Source organism: Rhinopithecus bieti, unplaced genomic scaffold (assembly GCF_001698545.2).
Source record: "Rhinopithecus bieti isolate Rb0 unplaced genomic scaffold, ASM169854v2 scaffold_12070, whole genome shotgun sequence".
NCBI lineage: Eukaryota > Metazoa > Chordata > Mammalia > Primates > Cercopithecidae > Rhinopithecus > Rhinopithecus bieti.
The window spans coordinates 1,261,870-1,273,061 of NW_016807449.1; the positions used below are offsets into that span (position 1 = coordinate 1,261,870).

Consider the following 11,192-nt stretch of genomic DNA (forward strand, 5'->3'; position numbering starts at 1 on the left):
GCGCATGACGCCATCGCAGGGGGCGAGCTCCCACGAGAGCGCGGCTCCAGGAAGCTATCGCGAGAGTGTACCCACTACATTTCCCAGAAGCTCTGAGCGGTAGTGGGCGCGGCCGTACGCGAAGGAAGGGCCTCTGAGGCGCACTTCCGGGATTTGCCGCGGGGCCCGACGGAAGTTGTAGTGCGGCATTTTCTAGGCCCGACGGCGGACTTCAAGGCGGCGCGGCCCGGGCGTTCGGTGGGGAGCAGGAGTCACGCGGGGCCCCACGGGAGTCGTAGTCCGGCGCGCAGGGATCACCGGGAGCTGTAGTCCATCCCGCCTGCCCAGTCAGTGCGGTGCTGTCCGCCCCGCACTCGGAGCACAGAGCCGCAACCCAGGAAGGGGATGCGGAAGCCCTTGGCTCGTTGGAGCGGAGAGGCAGGCGGGGTGAGGGGCGTTGCCAGGCAAAGGGCGAGCGCCGTGGTTGGGGTTCGGGTCGGTGAAAGGCTCCATTCCTTGGTGTCCGGGGAAGGGGCCTGGTTGCCGGGTATAGGAAAAGGAACTCCTGTTGCTTAGTGACTGGGGAGGGGGCCCCGTTGCCAGGTGACAAGAGCAGAGAGCCTCGCTGCTTCATGACCGGGGGAGTCTTCTGTTGCTAGGAGACCGGAGGGGACCCTATCACCTAGAGACAGGAGAGGAGGACTCTCTATTGCTAGGTGCTCGGAGGACAGACTTTGTTACCTAGTGCGGTGGGGAAGGGGCTCTGTTGCTAGGTAACCACAGAGTGCCCGGTTACCTAGGGACAGGGGAGGCGGGTTCCTCTGTTGCTAGGTGACCATGATAGGGACCCTTTTACTTAGAGACCTGATGGGGGTGGTTCTCTGTTGCTAGGGGAGCAGAGGAGACAGCCTTTTTCGTAGGAATAGGAATAGGGGATGGAGGGACGTGTACTGTCAGGAGACCCAGGGAGCGGGGTCAGGGGCCCAGTGTCCTCCCGCACTGCCCCGAGCCCCAGCTCAATCAATGGCGATGCCCTAAAGGCCTGCTGGGAGGTTGGACCTCTAGATCCCGGGCCCCTGAGGACCTTCTTCCCCTCCCAACCTCCAGCAGGAGCCGAGGACGGCATGTCCCAGGCCCCGGGAGCACAGCCGAGCCCACCCTCTGTGTACCACGAACGGCAGCGCCTGGAGCTATGTGCCGTCCACGCCCTCAACAACGTTCTGCAGCAGCAGCTCTTTAGCCAGGAGGCTGCCGATGAGATCTGCAAGAGGTGACCGTCACCCACCCCGGCCCCTGGAGCAGCAGGGCTCCGGCAGAGCGACCCACCTGGGTCTCGCCACCAAGCAGGCGCTGAGCCTGGGGGCTTTCTTCTGTCCCCAGCTCACTTGCCTAAGCCAGACGCTGGGGACTCTGGGGAGATGTTGCCTCCTGTGCCTGTCTGTCCCTGTGGCCTCAGCCCTAGCCAGGCCCCAGTGCAATGGTCCTTTCTTTCTTTAGAGACAATGTCTGGCTGTGCTGCTCGGGCTAGTCTTGAACTCCTGAGCTTGTGATCCTCACACCTCAGCCTCCCCAGTAGCTGGGATTACAGGCTCACCCAGCTTCAGGCATCTCTTATCTGGGCCCTGTCACAGCTCTCCAGTCCATCCTAAACACGCCCCCGCCCTACTTAGGGCCCTCCCGATAGCAGAGGCTGAGCCTGCCTCTGCAACTTCAGCCCTCACAGCCCCCCTCAAACCAGACTCTCCACTCCTGTGAGCCCTCCTGTGCAGCCTCTGGGCTTCCAGGTACTTCTTTCTGCCTGGTGTGGCTTCCTTCTCTGCCAGCATGGAATGTTCCTCTTCACTATTCACGATGTCCAACCTCGCTCCTTGGCCGGGCGCAGTGGCTCACGTCTGTAATCCCAACACTTTGGGAGGCCGAGGCAGGTGGATCACTTGAAGTCAGGAGTTCCACACCAGCCTGGCCAACAGGGCAAAACCCCGTCTCTACTAAAAAATAAAAAATAATTAGCTGGGCGTGGTGGCACACATCTGTAGTCCTAGCTACTCTGGAGGCTGAGGTGGGAGAATTGCTTGAACCTGGGAGACAGAGGTTTCAGTGAGCCAGGCAACAGAGCAAGACTCTGTCTCAAAAAAAAAAAAAAATCCATCCTTTATCATCTCTTACTCCCTCCTCTCTGTCCCCACGTCCCCGGCCCCAGCTCAGGCCTGACCCTCTCCTGCCCAACCTGCCTGTGGCCTCCAGTCTCTCTCTGCCTTCAGTGCCCACTGATCCTAGCGAGTCTTTCTACACCTGGAGATGGGCCTGCCTCTCCTGTCTCTTGCTCAAAGCCGCCTCTGGCTCCCAGACATCCTAAGAGTCCCAGCCCCTCAGACTGATCATTATGGTATTTACTCATCTCCTCTGTCCTTCAGAACAAGGACCCACCAGCTCTTTCATACCAAAGCCATGTTGGAGACCCTGAGATGACTCAGATTCAAGTGCCAGCCTGAGGATGGCGAGGGAAACACACATACACAAACCCACAAGCCTTTTCCTCCCATGCCCTGCCTGCCCAGGGCCCAGATAGGGAACAGAGGTGCAGCTGTTCAGAGGCAGGGCCCAGAGACAAGTGGTGGCAGGTGGAAGAGCCTTCCTGGGCAGGGGAAGAGCTGGAGGAAAGGTTGGCGGGGGTGGGGCGGGGGGCGGTGGGCACCAGGGATGTGGCTGGGGCCAGGGGGCCAGGAAGGAGGGTGCTGAGGCTCTGAGGTGAGGCCACCAGGGCCAGACCACGCAGGGCCTTGTGGGACTCTGTCCCGGGGGAAATGCGGCAGCAGAGTGGGCTGTGAGCAGGGGAGAGGTGAGGGCAACCCCATGGGAGAAGCAAGCAGTGTTAAATGAGGGTGATGCGGGCAGCTGTCATCGTTGAGGTAGCTCAGTTCACTGGGGGAGCCCAGACAGGGCCCCGACCCAGCCTGAAGGTCACGAGCCTCCTCTCAGAGGATCTGACATCTGAGGCGGGTCTTGAAGGACAGAGGAAGGGACTGGGAGAGGGACAGGGACTTTGTCCAGGGCGCTGGGGAGCTATGGGAGAGCTGTGAGCAGGGGAGGGCCAGGGCCGCATGGGAATGGACTGGAGGGAGGCTGGAGGCTGGGGGAGAAGACAGAGCCCAACTGGGGCCTTGGGGACAGGGCAGAGTTGGGGCAGGAGAGACAGGACTTGGGGGTGGATGAGTTGTGGGGTCTGAAGTGGGGAGAGTCAAAGGCTGACGCAACTTGTGGCCCCTGGGACCCCCATTTTGTGGGGCGGCCTTTCCAGGGGTCCCCAGCTCAACTCTGGCCACCCCCCTACCAGGCTGGCCCCAGACTCCCGGCTGAACCCTCATCGCAGCCTCCTGGGCACCGGCAACTATGACGTCAACGTGATCATGGCCGCTCTGCAGGGGCTGGGCCTGGCCGCCGTGTGGTGGGACAGGAGGAGGTAGGCCCCAGAGCAGCACAGCACATCCTGGGCCGGGCACAGAGGGCACCCTGTAGTGCGTGAGCCTGTTGGGGGTTCAGGGAGGGGAATGTGGCCGGGGGGGTTGGCATGAGTGCGGGAAGGCTGGCGCTGATGGGTTAGTGGGGGAGATCAGGTGGTCGCCAGGCTGAGATGCTGGGTGGATGATGGTTACCAGGTGAATGCTGAGTAGGTAGTTGGATGTGTTGGGTGAGGGGAAGTGAGGGGATTGGGTGTTCATGGTCAGTGGACAACAGACAGGAGGCTGGGGAGTTGGGTGGATGAATGGGAGGTTTTGATGGCTGGCTGGCCAGTGGCCAGGTGTGTGGCTGGTGGATGAGGGGTAGACCAATGGCAGGTGGGTCAAGAGTGGGTGAGGACTGGGGGCATGGCGAGTCCACTGTTGGGTGAATGGCTGGCTGGGTGGTGGGTGGTGGACAGTAGATGGCTAATTGGATGGTGATGGTGACAGGGAGGTGAATGCATAGATGGAGGTGAGTGTGAATCGTTGTTGGGAAGTTGGCTGGTGGCTGGGAGGCCCGGTGGGGTGGGCGGATCATGCCTGGATCCTGGGTGGCTGTGTGAGGAGTAAGTTGGTGGGTGGGTGGCTGGACAGACAGGGTGATGGTGGTTGGTGAAGGGCCGATGTGAGTTGGGTGAATGCTGGGTGGATGGGTGGGAGGTCTGGTTGGGCGGCTGCATGGGTGGGAGGTTTGAGTGGGCGGGTGAACGGATGAGTGTCGAGAACCAGGGTGGCTGATTAAGGAGCACCTCTGGGTGGGCTCAGGAGGCCCCCACCACCGCCGGCCTGGGCCCCACATGGTCAGCCACATTTCACCGGGGGGCAGAGCAGGCCCTGATGGCGGTGTCCCCTCTCTGCCCACACAGGCCCCTGTCCCAGCTGGCCCTGCCCCAGGTACTGGGATTAATCCTGAACCTACCCTCGCCCGTGTCTCTGGGGCTGCTGTCACTGCCGCTGCGCCGGCGGCACTGGGTGGCCCTGCGCCAGGTGGACGGCATCTACTACAACCTGGACTCCAAGCTGCGGGCGCCCGAGGCCCTGGGGGACGAGGACGGAGTCAGGTGAGCCCCGCAGAGGTGATTCCAAGACCAGGGGCCTGAAACCCCACTCCCCAGAGGGAATGCCCAGGCTGGCTGAGCCTCAGTCTCCCCATTTCTCCCACCCAGGGCCTTCCTGGCGACTGCGCTGGCCCAGGGCCTGTGCGAGGTGCTGCTGGTGGTGACCAAGGAGGTGGAGGAGAAGGGCTGCTGGCTTCGGACAGACTGATCTCAGCTGACCGTCAGCGCCCACAGCACAGTCCCTGCGCGTCCCCCTCTGACTGCACACACTGCGTGCCTGGGAAAGGCCTGGGGAGGCCCGGCCCCCTCCCCACACCCCTGCTCCCCACTGCCGCTACTGCCTCAATAAATCTGCTGATTTTCTGCCGGCCTGGCCTGTGTCTGACTGCCCCGCCCTTCTGGGGCCCCTTCCACTCAGTCACTCCCACTTCTCCGACAGGCCAGACACCCTGATGGGTGGGGCTGAGAGCCCAGGAGCCCTCCTGGTTCTCTGCCGCCTCATGCCAGTTGCTCACCGCTGGGCCTCAGCTTCCTCATCAGTGACACAGCAGAAAACAATACAAGTCCGTGCCCCTGGGGCTCACGCTCCTCCGGCGCTGGAGAGAGACCAGTGGCGAACGGATGAGTTTGATCTGGGTTCCACGGGGGTACTTACTAAGGAGAAAGCAGGTGTTTACTTCTTTATTCGATTGATTGAGACAGGGTCTCACTCTGTCACCCAGGCTGGATTGCAGTGGGTCAATCACGGCTCACTGTAGCCTTGAACTCCTGGGCTCAGGTGATCCTCCCACCTCAGCCTCCCAAGTAGCTGGGACCACGGGTGCATGCCGCCATACCTGACTACTTTCTCTTTTTTTTTTTCTTTTGAGACGGAGTCTCGCTCTGTCGCCCAGGCTGGAGTGCAGTGGCCGGATCTCAGCTCACTGCAAGCTCCGCCTCCCGGGTTCACACCATTCTCCTGTCTCAGCCTCCCGAGTAGCTGGGACTACAGGCGCCCGCCACCTCGCCCGGCTAGTTTTTTGTATTTTTTTAGTAGAGACGGGGTTTCACCGTGTTAGCCAGGATGGTCTCGATCTCCTGACCTCGTGATCCGCCCGTCTCGGCCTCCCAAAGTGCTGGGATTACAGGCTTGAGCTAATGCGCCCAGCCCTGACTACTTTCTTTAAATTGTTTTGTAGAGATGGGATCTTGCTCTGTTGCCCAGGCTGGTCTTGAACCCCTGACCTCAAGCAATCTGTCTGCCTCGGCTTCCCAAAGTGCTAGGATTATAGGTGTGAGCCACCATGCCTGAGTTTACTTCTTGACTCTCCATTCTATTCCGTTGATTGGTAGGTGGGCAGAACAGCAGCCCCAAAGATGTCCACACCCTGGCCAGATGTGGTGCCTCATGCCTGTAATCACAGTGCTTTGGGAGGCTGAGGTCCACAGTGTGAGACCAGCCTGGGCAACATAGCAAGACCCTGTCTCTACAAAAAAAAAAAAAAAAAAATTAAAAATAAGTGGGATGTGAGGCCAGTGGCTCATGTCTGTAATCTCAACACTCTGGGAGGCCGAGGTGGGTGGATCACCTGAGGTCAAGAGTTCAAGACTGGCCAGGCGCAGTGGCTCATGCCTGTAATCCCAACACTTTGGGAGGCTGAGGCAGGCAGATCACGAGGTCAGGACATTGAGACCATCCTGGCTAACACGGTGAAACCCCATATCTACTAAAAATACAAAAAATTAGCCGGGCATGGTGGCGGGCACCTGTAGTCCCAGCTACTTGGGAGGCTGAGGCAGGAGAATGGTGTGAACCTGGGAGGCGGAGCTTGCAGTGAGCCGAGATAGCACCACTGCACTCCAGCCTGGGTGACAGAGCAAGACTCCATCTCAAAAAAAAAAAAAGGTTCAAGGCCAGCCTTGCCAACATGGTGAAACCCCATCTCTACTAAAAATACAAAAATTAGCTGGGTGTGGTGGCGGGTGCCTGTAATCCCAGCTACTCGGGAGGCTGAGGCAGGAGAATCGCTTGAACCCAGGAGGTGGAGGTTTTGGTGAGCCAAGATGGCACCACTGCACTCCAGCCTCGGCAACAGAGGAAGACTCTGTCTCATAAATAAATAAATAAGCGGGACATGGTGGCCTGCGCCTGTAATCACAGCTACTTGGGAAGCTGAGGCAGGAGGATTGCTTGAGCCCAGGAAGTTAAGGCTGCAGTTAGCCATGATCGTGAGTGAGAGAGACCTTGTCTCAAAAATATAATAGCCCAGGCATGATGGCTCACATCTGTAACCCTAGCACTTTGGGAGGTAAAAACAGGAGGATCACTTGAGCTCTGGAGTTTGAAACCAGCCTGGGCAACATAGCGAGACCCTGTCTCTACAAAAAAATTAAAATAAGCTAAGCTTGGTGGTGCACACCTGTGATCCCCGCTACTTGGGGGCTGAGGCAGGTGGATCCTTTGAGCCCAGGAGGTCGAGGCTGTAGTGAGCCATGATAGAATCACTGCACTCCACCCTGGGTGACAGAGTGAGACCCTGTCTCAAAAAAATTAATAAAAATAAATATAATAGACCAGGCACGGTGGCTTACACCTGTAATCCCAGCACTTTGGGAGGCCAAGGCAGTCAGACCGCAAGGTCAGAAGATTGAGACCATCCTGGCTAACACGGTGAAACCCTGTCTCTACTAAAAATATTTAAAAAATTCGCCAAGCATGGTGGCGGGCGCCTGTAGTCCCAGCTACTGGCTGAGGCAGAATGGCGTGAATCTGGAAGGTGGAGCTTGCAGTGAGCCGAGATCATGCCACTGCACTCCAGCCTGGGCGACACAGTAAGGCTCTGTCTCAAAAAAAAAAAAAAAAAAATTAAGCCAGATGCAGTGGCTCATGCCTATAATCCCAGCACTTTGGGAGGCCAAGGTGGGTGGATCACGAGGTAAATAAATTGAGACCATCCTGGCCAACATGGTGAAAACTGTGTCTCTACTAAAATTACAAAAATTAGCTGGCCGTGGTGGCACACGCCTGTCATCCCAGCTACTCAGGAGGCTGAGGCAGGAGAATTGCTTGAACCCGGGAGGCGGAGGTTACAGTGAACCAAGATCACGCCATTGCGCTCCAGCCTGGTGACAGAGTGAGACTCCATCTCAAAAAACAAACAAACAAACAAAAAACAAAAATTAGCCGGGTGTGGTGGCAGGTACCTGTAATCTCAGCTATTTGGGAGGCTGAGACAGGAGAATCGCTTGAACCCGGGAGGCAGAGGTTGCAGTGAACTGAGATCGTGCCACTGCACTCCAGCCTCAGCAACAAGAGTGAAACTCCATCTCAAACAGCAAAAAATTAAGTTAAAAGATGCCCTGTCCTAATCCCTGGAGCCTGTGAATATGTTGTGTTACTCGGCCAACAGGGAGTGAGGTTGTGAGTGGGATTAAGGCTGCCATGACCTTGAGACAGGGAGAGTGTCCTGGATCCCCCGATGTGCCCCATGTCATCATGAGGGTCCTCACAGCGGAGGAGGGACACCCTCCCAGCTCCCACCCTGTGAGGAGGCCCAAGGGAACACCAAAAGTTCCTGTCCCAGCAGTGGGGGCTTTTACAGGGTTCCCATGGGGCACTGCAGGGACCAGAGGACAGAGAAGAGATCCTGGGACAAGCGAGTCGCATAAAATGGCCCAGAGACAAGCTGGCCACGGAAGGCTGAGGAGGGCTCTGCAGAGGCCGGCGGGGCAGGGGAGGGCACTCCAGAATTGGAAGTCATCCTGGATGAGACCTAGAACGCTACAGCTGTTTATCGCCAGAGTTATTTGAGGAGATGATGAAAGAGGAGGGTGGGTCCCTGCCGGCAACCCAACCAGGCGGGACCTCTGAGGGCAACCTGGGAGCTGCCAGAAGGGAAGGGCAGGTCAGCTCTGGATGCAGACACCCCTCTGGAGCTGCAGGCTCAGAATGGAGGGGGGACCAGAGGCCGGGAGGCCAGGAAGGAGGCTGGGAGGGCAGGGCTGGAGCCAGGCCCCTGAGGGGGATAGAGAGGTGGGTCTGAGCCTGGTGGGCCCTGGGAGATGAGGAAGCAGGAATGAGTGGAAAGTGCCCAGGGGCCTGGCTGAACCCTGGGACCCCCGTTAGGCACCTGCAGAAGTGGGGGACTCAGGCACAGGGAGGCAAGGGGTCCCCGGCTTGGGGCGCATCCCCTCCAGGAGCCATAGACCCTTGCGCCCAGGCAGGCAGTTCATCCAGGCAGCCCACGAGCTGCCCATGACCCCCCCAGCAAGGTGGAACTGATGCCCTGAAGGGCACGCTCACAAAAGCCCTCGCCACGCAGGGACCAGGGTGTGGCAGGTTCTGGTTTGCAAGATTTCCCAAGGTCAAAGGGCGGGTCGTAAAGTGAAAAGCCAGATAGCACCGAAGGGGAAGCTGCTGGGGGTTGCAGACACCCCAACTCCAGAACAGCTCAGACCCCTGCACCTCCTGCCCACCCGCCGGGCTCCCCATGCCTCTGCTGGTGTGGGTCTTGCTCTCTGCCCCGTCTGGGTGTCTGGCCCCAGGCTCCTGGCTAAGCCCCCTCTGTCTCTGTGTCTACCTCTGTCTCTTGCTTCGCCTGAGTCTCCCTTCTCTCTCTCTCTTGCTGGGTGTTTCTCTGCACCCCTCTCTGTCTCTTTGACCCTGTCTCTGTCTCTCCCCCTCGCTCTCAGTCTCTCTTCAACTCGCTGTCTCTCCACTCTGTCTCTCTGTGTCTCTACCCTTCTCTCTGTGCCCCTCCCCTTCTCTCTGTGCCCCTGGGCCCCTCCCTGCCACCCTGTGCCTGTTGCCTGTCCCATCGCAGGTCCCAGACAGACTGGCGGGGGCCTGAGTGTTGCTATTCTTGGGCCTGAGTGGCAGGAGGGGCTGTGGCCCCCAGGTGCGTCCTGGGCTATGGCCAAATAAGGTCCGGAGTGAGGAGCCCAGGGAGGAGGAGCTGGGGTGGGGTGTGGGGGGAGAGGGGCCAGCTGACCTCCTGCTCCCACTCCCTCCTGCCCTAACCCCCACATTCTGGCAGGTGAGAGCGGGCAGGGCAGACCAGGTCATCGCATCAACTAAGCACTTACTGCAGGCCCCTCACAGTGCAGAGCGCCTGTGCCTCCACCCACTGGGACCCCTCTTCCCAGGAGAGGGCCTCGGGACTCAGAGGGCTGCCGCTTGCCCCAGGGCTCCCAGCCAGGCCCGTCCCAGAGCTGAGGGGGCTGGGTCACCCCCCGCAGATGCCAGCGGCCTCTCAGCACCCCCAGGCTGCAGAAGGGGAGAGGGAGGGGCTACGGTCACGAGGCAGGTGCAGGGCAGGTGCAGGGGGAGGGGGACAGCTGTCCCGCACCCCCCGGTGGTGACAGCTGCTGCCCGATTTAGCTCACAGTGCTGGGTCTGGCCAGATAAGGCAGTGGCGGGGGGGCGGTCTCACCCCCAGGGTACCCCTTAAATCACACGGTCAGGCCCAGGGTTCAGCCGCCACCGATGCCAGGTGAGAGGGTCTGCTCCTTCCTCCACCTCCTGCCGCAAGGCTCCGTGCGTCTTCTCTCTCTGTCTCCCTGTCTCCTGTCTCTCCCTCTCTCTCTCTCTCCGTCTCCCTCTCTCCTCTCTCTCTCCATCCCTCTCTCCTCTTTCTCCCTGTTTCTGTCTCTCTCCCCATCCGTCTTTCTGTGTCCCTTTCTCTTTATCTCCCCAGTTCTCTGTACCTCCTTCTCTCCCACCTCATCTCCCTTCCTCTCCTCTCACTGTCTCTGTCTCTCATTCTCTCTGTCGTTCTCTCCATCTCTCTCTCCCCCACCTTCTCCGTCTGTCTCTCTCTGTCTCTCCATCTGTCTCTTCCTCCCACCCCTTCTCTGTGTCTCTGTCTCCTCCCCCCAACTTTCTCTCAGTCTCCCTCAGCACCCCCTGTTTCTCTTTCTTACTCTCCTTTTTCTCCCCATCTCTCTCTGTCTCTCCCTGGCTTTGTATCTCTGTGCCTGTCTCTCTCACCCCATTTCTCTCTATCTCTGCCTCTCCCCCACTTCTGTCTCTGACTGTCCCCATTTCTCTGTCTGTCCCCACTTCTGTCTCTGTCTCTCCATTTCTTTCTATCTCTGCCTCTCCCCACTTCTCTGTCTCTCCCCACTTCTCTCTGTCTCCCCCGTACCTCTGTCTCTCCCCCCATTTCTCTCTGTCTCTCCCACACTTCTATCTCTGACTGTCCCCTATTTCTCTGTCTCTGTCCCCCACTTCTATCTCTGTCTCTCCCCGACTTCTCTCTGTCTCTGTCTCTCCCCATTTCTATCTCCCCCATTTCTCTGTCTCTCCCCCACTTTTCTCTATCTTTGACTCTCCCCCATTTGTCTCTGCCTCTCCCCACTTCTATCTCTGCCTTTTTCCCATTTCTGTCTCTGACTCTCCCCCACTTCTGTCTCTGTCTCTGCTCCACTTGTCTCTGCCTCTCCCACACTTCTATCTCTGTCTCTGTCTCTCCCCCCACTTCTCTCTGTCTCTGCCTCTCCCTCACTTCTGTCTGTCTCTTCCCCATTTCTATCTCTGACTCTCCCCCACTTCTTTCTGTCTGTCTCTCCCCCATTTCTCTCTGTCTCTGCCTCTCCCCACTTCTCTGTCTCTGCCTCTCCCCACTTCTGTCTCTGCCTCTCCCCCACTTGTCTCTTCCCCATTTCTATCTCTGAT

At 58.8% G+C, this 11,192-nt stretch overlaps 1 protein-coding gene across 4 annotated transcripts; it reads left to right on the forward strand.

Annotated features, from left to right (window-relative positions):
* The first annotated feature begins 48 nt into the window (after positions 1 to 48).
* Positions 49 to 4,904, forward strand: JOSD2 (Josephin domain containing 2). Of its 4 annotated transcripts, none has more exons than XM_017882077.1 (5): positions 49 to 237; positions 1,087 to 1,249; positions 3,314 to 3,439; positions 4,346 to 4,540; positions 4,646 to 4,904. In XM_017882077.1, exons 2-5 carry the CDS (start codon positions 1,104 to 1,106, stop codon positions 4,743 to 4,745), a joined length of 567 nt encoding a protein of 188 aa, XP_017737566.1. In that variant the 5' UTR covers positions 49 to 237; positions 1,087 to 1,103; the 3' UTR covers positions 4,746 to 4,904. The 4 variants fall into 4 exon arrangements, with proteins under 4 accessions (XP_017737566.1, XP_017737564.1, XP_017737565.1 ...); XM_017882075.1 differs by having other exon boundaries at positions 193 to 426; XM_017882076.1 differs by having other exon boundaries at positions 193 to 426; positions 1,090 to 1,249.
* Positions 4,905 to 11,192: the final 6,288 nt, after the last annotated feature.